This window comes from Anabrus simplex, chromosome 9 (genome assembly GCF_040414725.1).
Source record: "Anabrus simplex isolate iqAnaSimp1 chromosome 9, ASM4041472v1, whole genome shotgun sequence".
NCBI lineage: Eukaryota > Metazoa > Arthropoda > Insecta > Orthoptera > Tettigoniidae > Anabrus > Anabrus simplex.
This window is the reverse complement of record NC_090273.1, coordinates 106,544,923-106,564,734: the sequence shown is the minus strand read 5'-3', so window position 1 is coordinate 106,564,734 and position 19,812 is coordinate 106,544,923. Positions and strand designations below refer to the sequence as shown.

Here is a 19,812-nt window from a genome sequence, read left to right as displayed (position 1 = left end):
GTACCTCGCCTAGTTGTACAGTACTTTTCCTTAGGTCAGCAACCACCAGCACCACCACCAACCTAGATTTTAAATATATGAAATGGCCATAAATCGAACCCAGGACGTCCAGAACACGAGTCTAAATACCGCGAGCCTAAGAATACAACTTCCTCTGCTGGAATTTCTCACATCCTTGTGAAATCCGCGTCAGACATTTGATTATAATGTTATTAGTTTTACGTCCCACTAACTACTTTTAGGTTTACGAAGACGCCGAAGTGCGGCAAATTTTTGGCCGGGAGGTGGTGGGTTCGAACTCCACCGTCGGCAACCATGAAGATGGATTTCCGTGGTTTCCCTATTTTCACACCAGGAAAACGCTGGAAATGAACCTTAATTAAGACCTCGGACGCTACCAGTCCTTTCTCGTCCTTGCGTCACCGAAAACCTTCGATGTGTTTCTGCGACCTTCAATCACTAGCAAGAAACGAGGTGCCGGAATTTTGTCCCGTAGAAGTTCGTTAACGTGCCAATAAATCTACCGATATGAGGCTGACGTATTGAGGCACCAAGTACCACCGGACTGAGCCGGGTTCGAACCCGCTAGCTTGAGCTCAGGAGGCCAACTCTCTACCACCTGAGCTATTGAGCCCGACAGGCAGTATTTCATTTACCTCACGATTATTGAGTACTATTATTGTTCATTGTACCAGATTTTGAATATGTGATATTACGTTTGTATCATGTTATGTTGCACAAAAGATTGAAGTGTCATTTTTAACCGCATAAATGGATCATTCGTCCAGTGTTTTTATTGTCGTGTATACTTATTCTTAATAAGATGCCTTTATCTTTTTTTTTTGCTAGTTGTTTTACGTCGCACCGACACAGATAGGTCTTATGGCGACGATGGGACAGGAAGGGGCTAGGAGTGGGAAGGAAGCGACCGTGGCCTTAATTAAGGTAAAGCCCCTGCATTTCCCTGGTGTGAAAAGGGAAACCACGGAAAACCATCTTCAGGGCTGTCGACAGTGGGGTTCTAACCCATTATCTTCCGAATAATGGACACTGGCCGCACTTAAGCGACTGCAGCTATCGAGTTCGATGATTATTGTTTTAAGAGGAAGAACAATTAGGCAATCATCCTCTATATAACACTAATTTGAGGGATCCGACACTTCGAAAAATGAAGATATCGGCCAAAGGAAGACAAGGGTCACGAAGGGCGTGAAAATGAGACTCCATAGGCCTCGGTAACGTAATACCGTCTGGGTCGGAAAAGAACAAGAGTTGACCAAGAGAGGTCGGATAGGATATATGAAAGTGAGGAGCCTAGCACAAGTAAGTGGATGCAATGCCAGGACTCAGTTAAGGGCCCCGTGGTTGCCAACCCACGCTACAAAGTTCAGAGCCCCTGGAGCCCCTTTTAGTAGCCTCTTACGACAGGCATGGGATACCGTGGGTGTTATTCTATCGCCCCCACCCACAGGGGGTTACGTCTTGAAGCCTAAACTAAAACTGGTGACGTAGATTTTGTAGAATTTGCACACATTCTTCATAGAGGCTAATATCAGGAGCACGCACGTTTGATAACTAGGGGAAATGCACAGTTTCTAGCCAGCCGTTTATTCACCCATAGATCCAAGACTATTTTGAAGGCTTTAATTTGATAGTACGTATATATTATGATTAGCCCTTGCCTTTGAGTTATTTAAATCGTTCAGGTGTCCTGTTAAATCAACAAGAAGCACATGTTTTTTCTTGTAACTGAGAGACAGTGATTGTGGTTAGTCACGAATAATGATGTTTTGGCTCTTACCTCAAAGAAACGATCTAGCACATTACTCCTTATTCCTTCTCAACTAGTACATCTTACAATGATAAGGGAGATCGCTATACTGACTATACATTCTGTAATAAGTGATTTAAAGTGTGTGTCTAAGGCATATTGACAGAATGGAATTTGTAACTTGTACCATGGTATTCATAACATTTTAAACTTTGATGTACTCAGCACACAGATTAGCTTGATGATGAATGCAGTGAGTTGCAATGAGATCATTTGTTACACCAGGAGAACATTTCAGATGTGTTATTAATCCAACATTCATTCCTATCATACGCGGAGCCCCAACCGTTGGGACAGAAACAAGCTTATTCTAATTTAGGCCAGCGTTTTCAACAGCTCCCTCAACACGTTTTAAGATGTCCAACATCCTGGTAGTGCCCTTAGGGGAAATAAAATTTGTCAGTTCCTCTGTGATGTTCAATTTTTCATCGACGCCCCTAATTCAAATATCTACATTCAAAGTATCTGATACGTTACCACTGTCATCGATAGCTAAGGAATAATGCACAATCTTTCGTGGAATATCACCGAGTTCCTCGTGGACATCTGCACCCATTTTCTGAACACGTCACATACGTATATTATTATCAGGGTACAAAATTACTTTTTCAATATCTTCTACTAAATGTGGACGTACTTATTTATAGCTTAACATAATCAATTCTTTAGCAAAGTTCCTTTCAGTAAACGGTCTTCCTTTCTTGGCTATAGCTTATAGGGACAGACGTTTCACTGCTTTGATATTAGTCCGCATCAGCACGTTCCTTTAATACCGAAAGTCACGTTCTTCTCCTTGAGCATTTTTCATATTAATTTGGTGGCACACAGAATAATGATGCTGCAAATTACATTTCTTAATACTCCATACTTCTTTGATACATACTAAATATTTTGCATTTTCACCGCATTGCACAAATAGAAAACTGACAGATCAGTTTTCCTTGTACGCAACATGTTATTGTCATCGAGAGCGTTACTGTTGCCCCCGCCATCTCCGTACACATAGCGCCGTTTGTCTAGGCAACATTTCATTACTCAGCTCTCGCCCGACGTCACGCCAACTCACAGGCTTGCTCCTCGTTCCGACACGTCACACCACCTGAAACTGTCTTTCTCAGGATCAGACTATCTCAGATTTTTATAAAAAAAGTCCTATTTTTTATCGAGGGTATTCGGAACTTGGGACATCAGTGAAAAGCTGATTATCAATATACTTCCCTATGCAAAAATTATCTTAATTTTTGCCTGACTAGGTTTTTTTGGTAATGAGTTCTCAAAATTTTGGTCAGTTTGTCCAATGTAGAGTTTGAAAAAGTGACTAATTTAATTTGTTAACTACACGAGTAATACTTATCTGTGCAACAGATCTATGAGTTATCTTCTGTTAATGATTCTGTTCTTTATTCTGAACGCTCCTTTGTACCCTTAGCCTATTTCCTGACTGTTTTCCCATCATACCCAAAGGACCCTACAAAATTCTGAGAGGAAAAGCACAGACGCCCTCTCGATTTCTCAGAGAACCAGTATTGTAATTAAGAGATACAAATCATACCGCTTTCACTATCTTATCACATAAAAAGTTACTTTCTAACAGACCAAAACGTTGATAATTAACATAAGACTTGAAATGTTTGTGTATTAGGATTCGTTTTCTGCCGACGATCGAATTGACATAGCAGAAATCACTTCAACGCGACATTTGTTATCTATTGGAAACGTACAACGAAATTAAGTTCAATAAATCGAATTCTATCAGCGTAAAATATATATATTTCCGATAAAATTCTTGTGACTAGCTAAATATTGATCAACGACGTAAGATAATATCTACTGGAGGTGCTTCCATGATACAAGAAAATAATATAAACGTTAATCTTTTGAGGAAAGCACATACAATTTTTACACATTCTCTAAACGTGAGGATCAACTGTGGATAGTGCTGTACAAGTTGCTTTACGTCGCACCGACACGGACAGGTCTTATGGCGATGATAGAACAGGGAAGGGCTAGGAGTGGGAAGGAAGCGGCCGTGGCCTTAATTAAGGCACAGTCCCAGCATTTGCCTGGTGTGAAAATGGGATACCACGGAAAACCAACTTCAGGTCTGCCGACAGTGGGGTTCGAACCCACTATCTCCCGAATACTGGATACTGGCCGCACTTAAGCGACTGCAGCTATCGAGCTCGGTACCAACTGTGGATAGCCGGTGGCCGAAGAGATGATACTTGGAATACTACCACCTGATTATCTTAATTCAAACAAGCAAAGCAAAGCGAAGCAAAGTCACCTCCGTACATGCCATGAAGGCCCTTGGAGGGGTGGAAGGTACAGGCTTCCACCATTGTTAACCTCGGCACGTGATGGGGTAGAGTGGTTAGCTCTACGCCCGGCCGCCTTTACCCCCAGGAATTAACCTGGTACTCATTTTTGGTGTAGGCTGAGTGAACCTCAGGGCCAAATGCACCTCCGGAAGTGGACATCTCGTTTCTTAAATTTTACGACTTCCTGACGGGGATTCGAACCCGCGTCCTTCCGGGCGAACCGAGCACGCCTTTACCGCCTCGGCCAGGCAGCCCCTAATTCAAACCAGAGAATGTTTAAGGAACGTCGTCTTCTGCGACGGACTACTTTTGTGTGGTTGAGTGTACAATGGAGATGCTATGAACTGAGATATAATTTCTAGTAAAATCCCGATGTCTTGTTGACTATGACTACTTACTTTGATTTTAATATCTTTCACTTAATTTTCTTAAAACTATAACAATTTCAGAGTGCTTCTGAAATAATTTTAGTTTGATTAAAATCTATATTCCGTTAATATTATAATACGTGTTTCCTTTCATGTAATCCATAGAAGTACGACATTTATACCAACAGACATTTTTCTAATTTCTCAAAATCTATTTATTTCAGGGATTCAAACAAAAGACAGCTTGGGTACTGAATAATAATTGGGGTAGATAAATAAGTTCCATGCTTAAACCATGGAAAGAATGTGGAAAAAAAATCAAGAGAATTAGTGAAAGCATTGTATAAAGATATGTTCCAGTTGTGTTCAGACTCCAGTAGGGAGAACAGATTGGTTTAGAAACCAAACTGCACTACGACAGCGAAGTATATTGTCTTCACTTATATTTATAATGGTTATGGATGAAATTCTAAAAGAAAAAAGGCATAATATACAGGAGATATGAAAATATTGTCTGCGGATGGCATAGTTATCTGGTGAGTCAACAACACAGAAGTGCAAATGCAATTGGAGGATTTAAATGATAATGTTGAGAAATATGGTATGAAAATCAGTGTGTAGGATTTAAATGATAATGTTGAGAAATATGGTATGAAAATCAGTGTGTAGAAGTGGTGATGACAAGAGAAGAAAGAGAAGGCAAGAGGTAACGTTAGTATCAGGGAATAAACTTTCAGGTTGTTGAATGCGTCATATATAAGGAAAGTGAAATAATGAAAGATGTAAGGTTGGATAAGGAGATCAGCAGAAGGGTGCAAGTGGGAAATACGTTCTACCAGAATGTAAGGAAATTGGTGTGGAACAGGGAAGTTCCTATGAAATTTAAAGAGATAATGTACAAGATGTAATGTACCCCTATAATAACGTATGCATCAGAGACTTAGAGATTGGCAGCGAGGGATGAGAGTAATAAAATTCAGGTCAGTGTGATGAAGTTTCTAGGGAGTATGGTAGGGAAGACAAGGAGAGAGAGAGAGAGAGAGAGAGTAAGAAATGTTGCAGAAAGGAAATAGGGGTAGAAAAGTGAATGATAAAATGGAGAAAAAATGTGATAGTTTGGACATGTTATGATGATGGAGGAGGGAAAGATACCAAAACATGTGTTGGAGGGCAAGAGGGAGGCCAGAGCAAGATGGATGGACTCTGTCAAGAACAGTAAAAGAAAAAGAAGACTGGACTGGAATACAGTTACTGAAGAGGAGTGGTGGACGGGGAGGCAATTATGGAGAAGTACTATCAACACACCGACCTAGCAGGAGCTGGACGAGGGAAAATGAATATGATTATGAAGTAATTCCCATGCTTAATCGCCTTACCCGTCACGCATTTTCCTGATACTGCTTTTAGTTTCTGAATGAATGAATGGCCATAGGTCTGTTCCTCCCCATAAGCAGAAGTATCGTTTGTTTCTAGACTTCCTGAGAGAAAATCGAACTCATGACCATCCAGATGAAACGAGTGTGTCGGTATACCTCAGCTATTTAGCTCTCAATCTGTATTCGTTTGCATTGAAAAATATAGTGTCAGTGGAGTGTCAAAGTAGATAAAACGCATCGCAAAGAGAGATGCCTCTGTCGTATAAGATGATCAAATGAAGTCATATCCAGCATGACTGTTCTTATTTATTTTGATCTTATTGCTACATTTTAATCATAGCATAATTTATTTTGAGAATCAACCACCAGTGGGGTTTGGTGGTGCAAATTATTTCCTTGTCGAAAGAAAATGTAAGACAGGCCAATAAGGTATTGTAGGATTTGTTTGGCAAGTGTAATAGCACTAATCACGTCCTGATTATTTGACTGGGTAAAATTATTTCAGAAGCGCCCATAGATATAGCATATAATTATATTATAGTGAGAAGCGATTACATTACCGAGTCAGGATGAAGACGAATGTCCTTGCCGGCGGTGTTGAGGAGCAGTCTGAGGATACTTGTTGCTGTTCCTGTTTGCCTGCTAGCCACCAGGTGCACCGCTGTCTGCTGTCTGGGCTGGAAATATAATTTTTGTTAGTTTACATAATACGTTAAGTACATAAAATTACAAAAAAATGCACAGAATTGCCAATTTATTACGAACACATTTGACTTGATATTTCGTGACCAATAACGAGATACCACGTGATGACACGTCGTGTGTGGCTCACGGATAACGTAATGATATCTCTGCTGCATTTTGTTACGAAGAAAGCAGTACTTTCCAGTATCGTATTAGTTACATGTAACTTAAAAGCTTTTAATTCAAACAATAACTTTCTTTCTTTCTTTCTTTCTTTCTTTCTTTCTTAATCCGCTTACCCTCCAGGGTTGGTTTTTTCCTTGGGACACGGCGAGAGATTCCACCTCTACCGCCTCAAGGGCAGTGTCCTGGTGAGACTTTAAGTTGGGGGATACAACTGGGAAGGAGAACCAGTACGTCCTCCAGGCGGCCTCCCCGGCTATACTGAACAGGAGCCATGTGTGGGGATGGGAAGATCGGAAGAGTTAGACAAGGAAGAGGGAAGGAAGCGGGCGTGGCCTTAAGTTAGGTACCTTCCCGGCATTTGCCTGGAGGAGAAGTGGGAAACCACAAGAAACTACTTTGAGGATGGCTGAAGCAAGAATCGAATCCCAGTCTACACTGTTGACCTTCCGAGGCTGAGTGGACCCCGTTCTATCCCCTGTACCACTTTTCGAATTTCGTGGCAGAGCCGGGAATCAAACCCAGGCCCCCGGAGGTGGCACCTAATTACACTTACTACTACACCACAGAGGGAGACACACAATAACATATCTGTAAAAATAAACACTATTAAACAAAGAATGGCATGTTTCATTTTAAAAGAACACCCTCAGATTGTATCAAGTCACTTTAAACCATGTGCATATATCTACAAAAGAGTTTACGTTGCGTAAAGTAGCCAATGATAAGATTTTTAAACCAAGACCGGAAACAAACAACTGACGACAATCCAGACACAGTTGCAGAAGATAACAGACGACAGCAGGTACGATAAGTACTGGAAAATTTCCATAATATACTAATACACTCATTATTTGTACACATTTTTTCATAAGATCACCAATTCATAATCACGCGGGCAGATTGGGCCCTGGAGATGTGTTAGATTTCCGGTAGCGCCATAAATTGAAGAATGGCAGGAGGACTGGTATATGGTTAAAATGGTACGTGCAGCTCACTTCCTTTGGGGATGTGCCTGACAAGAGCCGCACGCCTTCAGTACGAGGACACGAGTTTATTGTCCGGCTCTTTGGCTGAATGGTTAGCATAGTTACCTTCGATTCAAAGAGCCCGTGTTCGATTCCCGGCCGGGTCGGAGATTTTAACCAGAAATGGTTATTTCCCCTGGCTCGGGGACTGGGTGTTTGTACTGTCGCCAATTCCTGCAACTCTCACGCCACACACAACACTATCCTCCAGTACAAACGCACGTAGTTTTCATATACAGCAGATGCCGCCCATCCTCGTTGAAGGGTCTGTTTTACAAGTGTCGCACATTACTAGGAATAATAATAATAATAATAATAATAATAATAATAATAATAATATTAACATATCTTATTATTATTATTATCATTATTATTATTATTATTATTATTATTATTATTATTATTATCATTATTATTATTACTGAAGTGCTGTTCGTTAATAGTTTTCACGTCCTCGTAATTATCTCTAACCTATTGAAAATGTATTTTCTTTCTTTCTTTCTTAATCTGTTTACCCTCCGGGGTTGTTTTTTCCGTCGGACTCAGTCAGGGATTCTACCTCTACCGCCTCAAGACAGTGTCCTGGAGCGAGAGACATTTGGTCAGGAGGATACAGTTGGAGCGGAGGACCAGTACCTCACCCAGGCGGCCTCACCAGCTATGCTGAACAGGGGTCTTACGGGGGGTGGGAAGATTGGAACGGATGAGCAACAAACGGGGAAGGAAGTGGCAGTGGCCTGAAGTTAGGTACCATCCCAGCATTTACCTGGAGGAGAAGTGGGGAAACCAGGGCTTTGAGCATGGCTGAGGTGGGAATCGAACCCTCCTTCACTCAGTTGACCTCACGAAGCTGAGTGAACCCCGTTCCAGCCCTCGTACCTCTTTTCAAATTTCGTGGCAGAACTGGGAATCGAAACCGCACTTCCGGGGGTGGCAGCTAATCACACTAACCACTACACCACAAAGGCGGACGAAAATGTATTTAAATATTATTAGATTGATCAAGACACTTAAATACATGTAAAATTTTTAAGATTAAATTCAATATAATCTTATGATATTAATCGATGACCTTGTGTAAAACCACTGTATGCGAATTGTTGAATATTCAACATGCATCGATTTTAACCATTGTTTGAGCTAACGATGATCAGACACAATTCATGTTTAATCTTAATTTAATGTATTGCATGCTACATGATTTGTATCCAATACATCAGCATTTCTTCTGATACAAGGCATAATTACAAACAATAATGCATATTCTAATGTAATTAAATCTGATCTAATTTAACATATCTTATTCTACACGTAGAAGTTTCACGATTAAATTCAGTGTAATCTTATGTTAATCGACGACCTTGTGTGAATCTTCATACATATGAATAATTGTTAAAATTTCGGCAAATAGGAAATTGTTCAAAAAAATACTCTGTTTATTATACACATTGTTCTAATGATGTTATTGGCTTTACAAACCACTAACAACTTTTACAATTTTTTTGAAGACTCCGGGTTGCCGGAATTTAGTCTCGCAGGAGTTCTTTTACGTGTCATTAAATCTACCGATACGAAGCTGACGTATTTGAGCACCTTCAAATACCAGCGGACTGAGCCAAGATCGAACCTACCAAGTTGGGTCAGAAGCGGCCACTCGTCCCGGCACACATTGTTCTATCATAGTTTGATATCTGTCAATGGAAGCCATGAATTATTTTCAAATTTTTCATGTTTGTGTGAAAATCAGGAGCATGACTTGTTCGAGTTGCACTGTTGTAGCTACTAAACGGTATGTAAGGCTGTGAATTTTGATTGATGGTAGTTATATAATTTTGAATCAAGAATTTTAATTTGAATCCTGAATTTGGGCGTGGCACATGGGAATTCATAGGAGAGGAATTAAAGATTATTATCCGTTTTTAAATTTATTACTTTTGCATCTTTCTGTCTTCAATCTTCTAAAACTATTGTACGAAATCATAAGAGGATAATGAGCTGTCCTTTAAATGTAACTATTTCAGGATATTTTTCTACCTTTCGAAACTGATACGTATTTATTTCGTACCTAGGGCTCCATACCACGAAAGTTTATTCTAACTATGGCCTGACCAGAGAATTCTACAAATTTATACAAGTTTCAGACTTTCAGATAGCTCCACATTTCTTATCACAAATCCCAAAGTTAGGAATGATTCAATGAAAAGTTTCTATACCTGAGGAATGAAACAGTGCTCTCGGTCTAATAATAGTCCAATGTCTTTCCATTCCACCAGTAGCCTCAGGTCAAGTGAATAGGGTGGGTGCTTTACTTCGGGTGAACAACAGGAATGTATATTTTGAGATGTTTGGGTAATGTTTAGTTGACGTTTATTCATTGGTGTTATTTATTGATTCAAGGGACAAAGGCAGTGTGATTGTAAGTTATAATGAAGATAAATAACATTTCAAATGATACGATATATTGTATCCTCAATGTAATAGTTTATGTATTACTAAAAACATTTTGTAAAAGTTTCATATCATAAGGCTATTGAAAGAAACAATGGGTCATATAGTTGATTCATATTATAATCACAAGAACTAGAAAAGTTCCCTGAATAACATATGTGATCGATGAAAACATTAGTACCAATCCCCAAGGAACAGGACTAGCTATAACAAGTGAATAATTTGGTGGATAGAATCAATCTTGTGCAATATTTCTACTTCTGATTATCGTTTAGTCGTACGCTAAAACAAATCGAAATATCTGATTCCTTGTTTATTCTATTGTGTAGTTGAAAGTGATGCAGAAACTTTGCCTATGTTAATGATGAACTGAAATAAGGATAATTTATGTTTATATTTCGGTATAAATATCGTGGTGTGTAACCTAGTATAATTACTACGAATATGCTTCATGTTTGATAAAAATATCAGTATGGCGGCGTATTTACACTATATTATCCATTGTTTCATTTATTACCTACAATATGCGTATTTAAAAATAAAACGCGCTGTACATTCATTCATGAGACACTAATTGTCATACGCGCGAACAAAGACTCTTTTTTTTTTCAAAATGTGTTTTTAAGTTTTCTGTTTTCGAACCATATTATTATGTGGCAGTCCGATTCGTTGGCTGAACGGTCAGCGTACTGGCCTTCGGTTCAGAGGGTCCCGGGTTCGATTCCCGGCCGGGTCGGGGATTTTAACCTTACTTGCTTAATTCCAATGGCACGGGGGCTGGGTGTATGTGTTGTCTTCATCATCATTTCATCCTCATCACGACGCGCAGGTCACCTACGGGTGTCAAATAGAAAGACCTGCACCTGGAGAGCCGAACCCGTCCTAGGATATCCCAGCACTAAAAAAGCCATACATTTCATTTCATTTCATTATGTGGCAGATACTGGAGGCGCTGGAAATTTATGTTACAATGTAATGCATCACCCAATTCTGTAATTCAAATTAGGGAGCCGAAATTTTAAATTAAAAATAGAGCAATCCTCTTCCAGTGTTCCTTGCACAGAAAACAAAAGTACGTAAATATATCTTCATCATAAATTCCACTTTTCCAGCTGACAGCGGATGGGGACAAATATGGTTCTTCTCCACTTGGTCCTGTCTTTATACCATTCCTCATCCAACACTGTGTTCCAGTCCAGGTTATATTGTCCTATGCTGTTCTTCACAGAATCCATCCATCGTAATATTGGTTTCCCTAGTCCTCTCTTCCCTGTCATGTGTCTTTCCAGTGCTTGTCTTAGCAGTCTTTCTTTCATTCGCTTAAAATGTTCAAACCACCTCGATCTATTCTGTTCCAGCTTGTCATTTAGATTTTGCTCATTATGAACTGCTTGGGTATCGACTGATGTGTGGACTTGAAATTAATTACGGCTCTGCTATTTGACAAACGTCGCACCGACACAGATTGATCTAACGGCGACGATGGGACAGAAAAGGCTTAGGAATGGGAAGGAAGCGGCCGTGGCCTTAATTAAGGTACAGCCCCAGCATTTGCCTGGTATGAAAATGGGAAACGACGGAAAAACATCTTCAGGGCTGCCGACAGTGGGATTCGAACCCAGTATCTCCCAGATGCGAGCCCACAGCTACGCGCCCCTAACCGCACGGCTAACTCGCCCGGTAATTACGGCTATGAATAGACCAGCTTACCACCCTCGAATTCGTATGTAATAGAAGTAACTCATATATCATCCCGTTTAAAATATCACCAAACTGTAAACGTACAAACTTAAAAAGGTGGAATTTTAATGCGTAGTTTTGCAAAGTTTGTCGACGCTCTTCAAAAGATAGAATTACAAACTTGAATGACAATTTTTTAAATTGCTTGTTAATATTTTCACTTGTGGGTGAATTGCCAATTAGGTTTGATGTATTTTAGATCGAATAATAATAATAATAATAATAATAATAATAATAATAATAATAATAATAATAATATTATTTTAGAATACTTGAAAACCTGTAGAAGGCCGATGACCTAGATGTTAGGTCCCTTTAAACAATAATAGTAAAAGATTTTTTGCTGGTGATTTTTCGCGTAATGGTCATAGGATATTACCATTAATAACACCGTGAAGTATTGTATGCGAATTCTCTCTGATAAATTAAACTGCTTGGTTATTGACTGGTTTGTATGTTTGTAATTAATAACTGCTAAGGTTGGTATGATGGGCCGAGGTATGTAAATAGAGGAGCTTACCACCTTCCAATTCACATGTAAAAAAACACTACCGGGCGAGTTGGGCGCGCGACTGTGAGCTCGCATACGGGAGATAGTGGGTTCGACTCCCACTCTCGGCAGCCATGAAAATGGTTTTCCATGGTTTCACACCAAGCAAATTCTGGGGATGTACCTTAATTAAAGCCACGGCCGCTTCCTTCCATCTCCTAGGCCTTTCCTATCCCATCGTCGCCATAAGACTTGTCTGTGTCTATGCGACGTAAAGCCACTAGCAAAAAGAACACTGAAAAACACATCTCGATTCGGCGAGAACGACTGAATTTCTATTGATAATAATTTTCCTCGGCCTACCCTAGTTTTTTCCGAGGTTCTGGAGTCACCCAGGCTCATGTTAGATTTCGACGTGGATTTTAGGCCAGGACTCTAATAAGAGGGATCAGATATGGAGCGCTTGAGTTGATTGCAGAACTGATCGGTGAGCTGATGGGACTGACAGGATTGGAATATGAGAGGAAAATCTGTTGATGATAAAACCGCGTTAATTGATGAGATGGGTGCATGATTAAGGTATCAGAAAGTAAATCCTCGTTAGTGTCCGGTTGGTGAATATGAGTTTCAAATAAACGACTAAGAGCATCAGCTACTGAATTTTGAGCACTTGAAATAAAGTTGAGGGAAAATTTGAATCTCAGTGATGAGGCGAGTCCATTGCAGTAGCTGAAAGGTTGAAGGTTATATGCGTGCGGCGTATTTCCAAATGCCGTAAATGACGGTGCTGAGGTGAGTCCATTACACCTTTCCTTACGCCAATTTCGTATAGTTTTCTCATTTTTAAATAACTAAATGAAATGGGTCGACATTGAGAATACAGAGCTGGATAATCCGTCGAAATGTCGATGCTTACTGGTTCGAGGGGTAACGTGCTTGAAGCGGTTGCATTTATACACCCTGAAATGCCACTGACTGAGTGAAATTCACCCCGCTACCATTGAAACTCAAGCAAAAAATAAAAAAAATAAACCGACTGTGCCACTAAGGTCGGAAGGTGGAGAAAAATTGAATCAATGCCGAAGTTTCTGTCATTGTATACATTGACGTTTTAAGTGACCTTGTCTACTACGTAGTAGGTATAAAATCGTTGTTCTAGCTAAACAATATAGAAGCCAATAAATTATGTTTACTCTTCATCCTAGAATGTATCATGGATCCTACAGGACTAGCTACACATATATCAATCATACTCACAGTTATGTATTTTTTTCCAGAACAGACGTAACAATATACTGCTCAATAAGGTCAGCCTCTTCTCACGGTTTGTGGAGCACTGTCTGACTGACGGGAAATCACACCGTTTGAGCTATTAGCACCCAGCACTGTCTGGTACAGAGGAGAGGGTGGGGTGGCAGAGAGGGAGATCCCAGACAAAGAGAAGCGCTTTTAAACTTTCACACTGACACTTTCAAACTTCGTGAAGTGGTGATTATATTATTTACCTCAATTTTCACGAAATAAATCAGAACTTCAAAGTGTTTTAAGTTCTTTTAACAAGTAGTGTTATCGAAAACCTTAAAGGAAATGTTGCGTGATGAATATTGACAGTTCAATTTATCTCACTCTTTCCACACTACACGCTCACTGCTTTTGCAAGCATGTGTTCAATTTGTTTACAACTGACAAGTTATCAACAAAACAATAAGAAATATGAAGAACGTAGAAGTCTACCTTCAGTTCATGACGTTTTTTAAACAAATGGAATACTTAAGTAATAATTAAACAAAGATTACAAACAATTTTAGCATGTAACATATTTTCTTGCGTAAGTGTTGCCGAGTATGAATTAAACTACTGCAATAAATATCAATTCAAGATGAGCTGTCACCCTAAGGTATGGAAATTCTTGAAATTTTATAATTTGATCCCACAAAATAATTTTGTATTTCCTGATGAAATGACTGTTATGTTAGTCCTATAACAATATGAATGTTAACATTTTATAAGTTGTAATTAAAAAGTACTCCATTTTACACACGTTATTATCGAAATATCCGACCACTAATTGACAATGAAATCTGAGATTTTCACACATTTTCAGCGATAGATTTTTTTATTTCCGTTGGGTGCACTGCCATAATAAATCATATGACTCTTGAGAATGAGGTAGTTGTTTATTATTATTATTATTATTATTATTATTATTATTATTATTATTATTATTGAATTTCCCATTACAAACCCTATTTTACAAGCAGTATATTAGGGTTATAGATAGTGAGACTAAGTTAATACATGACAATTCAATTAAAATAGATATGACTTATAAATTAGATGGAGAAATTTAACAAACACTTTATAAGAACATCTTCTCTGAAATACCATAGTGAGAGGTGCTTGGTATTCTATATTACACATGTTTAAATGCATTAATAATTCATATCTACTCCTGTCAAAAATCGGACACTCAAATAAGAGATGAGGAACAGTTTGTTGCATTTCACAGGTACAAGTGTAGGGCTTCTGAACACTGATTTCAAACCTCTCGAAGTATGATCCAAACTTTCCATGTCCTGTCAAAAACTGAGTTGTAATATGTTCATGTTGCATAAACCTACTTTGTAATCTGTCTTGGATATTTGGAAAGAACAACTCTCTTGTTAGCCGGCCATTATTGCTGGTGATCCATTGGTTGTTCCACATATCTTGTGTATACTCCCTCAGTTCCTTTTTTTACATGAGACATAGGGGACTTTTCATATATCAACAAGGCCTCAGAAGAAGTAGTAGCTGCTTTGGCAAGTTCATCCGCTCTCTCATTTCCTTCTACCCCGTCATGACCTCGGACCCATTTCATGCAGATATGGTTACTGTATCCTAATATGTGTGATCTTATATTAACAGCTACCGGATGAAAGTTATATTTTTCTTGGATTGCTCTCAAAGCTGCCTGAGAGTCACTCAATATTTGTGCAGCACAATTGTGTTTTTTAATCCACATAACTGCCTGTTGTATAGCGCACAATTCGGCTTGAAAGACTGAACATGAGGGAGATAGCCTAAATTTTTCAGCATGCACCTCACTGTTATTCTGTAGCACTACAAAAGCACATCCTACAAGCCAGCCGTCTTTTTCTTTGCTAATCCGGGATCCATCCGTATAAATATTGTAATGATGTTGTGTGTTGCACACTTCTTGCAAAAGAATATTGGCAAATTGACTTGGGTGACCTGCTGTCAATGCATTAGCTTGTAGTTCAGGAGTGACCGTTAATATCCTATCAGGATACAAAAGCACCTTTTTTGTTAATGTGAGCTCAGCTTTGGCAATGGCTGTTAAATACAGAGGTGGGATTCCCGCCACAACAAGGGCTGCTTTCGTGGATATTGTGCGGTACGCACGAATAATTCTGAGTACAAAACCTCTTTGAATTTGGGCTAGTTTGGCTTGAACCCACTTCCTTTTCAATACATTACGATAAGCAGATGAACCATACAATAATAATGGTTCCACTGCTCCATGATATATTGTCTTTAATAGTTCTGGATTAAGACCCCATGTCAGTCCGGTAGCAATAGTAGAGCCAGAGAGTAATTTGCTAGCTTTGGTAGACAGAGAATTGAAATGACCTCTCAATGTTAGTTTTCTATCTAAAACAACACCTAAGTATGACATTTGGTCCACCAATTTTATAACTTGTCCATTCATGTGTACTACAGGTGTTTCAGCTTTCCTCTTCCTCGTAATGAACATGCCGCTTGTTTTTTGAGGGTTGATCTCCATTTATTTTCAAATCCCCAGTTGTAAATTATATTCAGCGCTGTATTAGCTCGAAAAGTCAAATTTGAAACATCATCACTTCAGTAAGAGAAGGGCATCATCAGCATAAGCAATTATGTGACAGTCAGTACGTCATTCCAAAGTCAGTAAATCATCATATAGAATTGTCCAGAATCCTGGACTACATGCAGAACCTTGAGGACAGCCTTTTGTGATATTTTTGGTGTAAATGTAGTACTGCCCATTGTGAGCTTTGCCATTCGATTATTAAAGTAGTTTCTGATTATTATATACAAGTTTCTAGGACAGGATGTTTTCTTCAATTGATGTAATATTTTTGGCCACAAGGCATTGTCAAACGTTCCTGAAATATCTAGCGAGATCAGCAGAGCGGTCTTCTTTTCTGCAAAGACATCTTCTATCCATTCGACTACCAGTCGTATTGCATCCTCTGCTGACTTCTGTGCTGTGAACCCAAACTGGTTGTCCTGTAATTCAGAGATTCATTGCGTGAGGTTTTCTTTTTAATTCCTTTAATTAAGAACGTTATAATAAACGCGCCAAAAATATTAAGGCGTACTAGGAAAATGAAGCGAGTTAATTTTCCACTGTTTTCGTTCCCAAGCCAGCAAGTGCTCGTTTAGTACGACGGACCCTGGTACAACAGCATCCAGACGCATTAGTCGTGATATGAATGCCACTATTCAGCAGCATCCATACCACAACAGCTTCTATGTATAGTGAGTATGCAAGACCAAGACTTAAGTGAAAACTAAATTTTCTTCTGGCCTGAGTAAAATGAAAGATGAAAGGTACTATTCATTAGAGATGGGATAATCGATTCGTTTATTTCATTTTATTCGATTTATTTTTTTTCCATTAGGTTATTTTTCTATTCGATTATTTTATCGATTATTTAATTAACCGGATGGAAGTTATTCGATTACTAAAAAGTATACGATTATCATATCACTGCTATTCAAATGAATAATTTTGAACTCTCTCGGTAACTTCATTTTTTGTTATTTAGTTAATACTTGACGTGATGTTACACACGTTCTGCCATATTAATTTTACACTGATATGTGCTCCTTGGCTGTATGAATACATTCAATTTAAATTTCTACTATACCTTCACTTTTGACGACTAATTTTCTGTAAATCGTTCCATTGTTCAACGCCGAGCAGAACGACTAATTACTCATCATGGTCATTTAAATACAGCCAGGTCTTTGCCCCCCATAACAACCCCCTGTAAAGAAATAGATATTGCTTTCCTGAGAAAATCCCTCGCAGGTAACATTCATATAAACCCTTTTAACCGCTTACAGCTGAACTATCGTTTCGCTCAAAGAGGTCGAGGTGTGTCCCTTTTCCCTCCCTTTGCAAGAACAGCATCATATCAAAGTGGATACTTTAATCGTTCTGCTCGGCTGTGGAATGCACTCCCACCACAGATAAAAGAGCTACCTGCAAAAAAAATTTGTAAAGAGGTAAAAAGGAAGTATACATCTATATAACGAAACCTTCTGTACATAACACAATGTTTCTACTGTGTAAATCTTCAGTGAATACATGTGGGGATGAGACAGAAAGAAACAGAGTGTCGAATTACATCAATGTTGAACAGGTCTTGTGCGTATTATGTAAATATGCCTATGTAAATACGGTAACTGTATATAAGCATACTATGTAGAATGTAACTGTATATTTGAATACTGTAATTTTAAGTGGTGATGGAGGCACTTTTGTGTGTGTGGGGCTATGCCCCTTCTCCATGAACCATCCCTAAATTAGTGGAAAATTAATAATAATTATTATAATTATAAATATTATCATAATTATAATAATAATAATATTTTTGTAGTAATCATAGACTGAATAATGTCCAATACTGAAGCGTTAAATAGAAAGATGCACTATGGATTTTCTTTCTGAATATGATTAAAATTTATTTTTAAAATAGCCACTTACGTGATTGAGAATGAGTAGAAATTTGGCTGACTTTGTGTCATTGATATTTGTATGTTATAAACTTCACTTTGTATTTTGCTTATTTAATAGAACTTATTTTATGATAAGTACTACGGATAAAAATTTTATAAGACACCGGATAATATCTGGCATTAAGCTGCGGATTAGTATGAAAAACGATTTCGAAACTAGAGACCTCGCATGGACTAAAATGTCTATATCATATACGAAGTAAAGCAGGACGAAAATGGATTTAGACCATAATCAGAGGTCTGACAAAAAGTGAAGGTTTTCACCAGTGGTGGCCAACCCGCAGTACACAGCGTGCCACTTTTTATGTTTTATGTTCAGAGCCTCGAATATGATATTAAACCTTACCGTAACTACATCCAACCACCACTTCCGAGTGGCAAACATTCTCAAATATATTAACATTAATGCAGAAGTCATGAAGAGAAAAACAATGTTATATTTGGGTTAAAACCATTACTAATTAATGAATTCTATATATTTACTAGAAATTATATTTGTCATATGAATAATAATTTAACAAGTAATGCATTAAAGGTGCCGTTAAGCAAAATAACATATTCTACATTGATAGCACTGGCATGAAACAAGGCGTGTTTAGTATAATACTGACTCTTTTTTATGCATTTTTGTTCTCCACCAGGCGAAATGGCCGTGCTATTAGGGGCGCGCAGCTATGAACTTGCATTCGGGAGATATCGGGCCGAACCACACTGTCGGCAGCCCTGAAGATGGTTCCCATGTTTTCCCATTTTCACACCAGGCAAATGCTAGGGCTGTACCTTAATTAAGGCCACGGCCGCTTCCTAGGCCTTTCCTGTCTCATCGTCGCCATAAGACCTATCTGTGTCGGTGCGTCGTAAATAAAATTTTAAATAATAGTAATAATAATAATAATAATAATAATAATAATAATAATAATAATAATAATAAAGTTCTGTTCACCAGTTATTCAGTATTGGGGTCCTTAGATGATGATGTGAGAAGAAACAGGTTTTTAATAGGATTATCATTGAATATTGATCAATACTTTGTTTTCAACATGCTCGTGACGTGGGTAGAAGGGCCTTTAACATACGTATGTCGACCCAAACCAACAGGAGTATCATATGGTCATGTCTTGAAGAGCTGTAAACTTGCAAGTAGGAGGTCACTTCCAGAAGGCGTCAAATTCTTGGTTATTTGGATTTCGAAGGACCTCGTTAAACTTGCAGTGAATTGCATCATTGTTTAGAAGCTACAGAGTTTCAGTGTGTAGATCAGAAGGATAATGAACGAGATCCTCCATAGGTAGAAATGATTTGATTGAAGATTTGGTTTCTCAATCTAAATATATGATAAGTCTGTTGATAAGCAAGATTTTAAAATGTATTATTAAATTGATATGTGCAACTTGATGGGGAGTTGTAGGTTCATAATTTTTTTTTTTGCTATGGGCTTTACGTCGCACCGACACAGATAGGTCTTATGGCGACGATGGGATAGGAAAGGCCTAGGAGTTGGAAGGAAGCGGCCGTGGCCTTAATTAAGGTACAGCCCCAGCATTTGCCTGGTG

General features: G+C 38.6%; 1 protein-coding gene across 1 annotated transcript in view; it reads right to left on the bottom strand.

Annotated features, from left to right (window-relative positions):
* Positions 1–19,812, bottom strand: part of nompC (no mechanoreceptor potential C) — a 653,999-nt gene that overhangs the window by 357,236 nt on the left and 276,951 nt on the right. Inside the window, exon 4 of the mRNA XM_068229166.1 lies at positions 6,457–6,573. Coding sequence (XP_068085267.1) covers positions 6,457–6,573 — 117 coding nt within the window. The remainder of the gene's footprint in view (positions 1–6,456; positions 6,574–19,812) is intronic.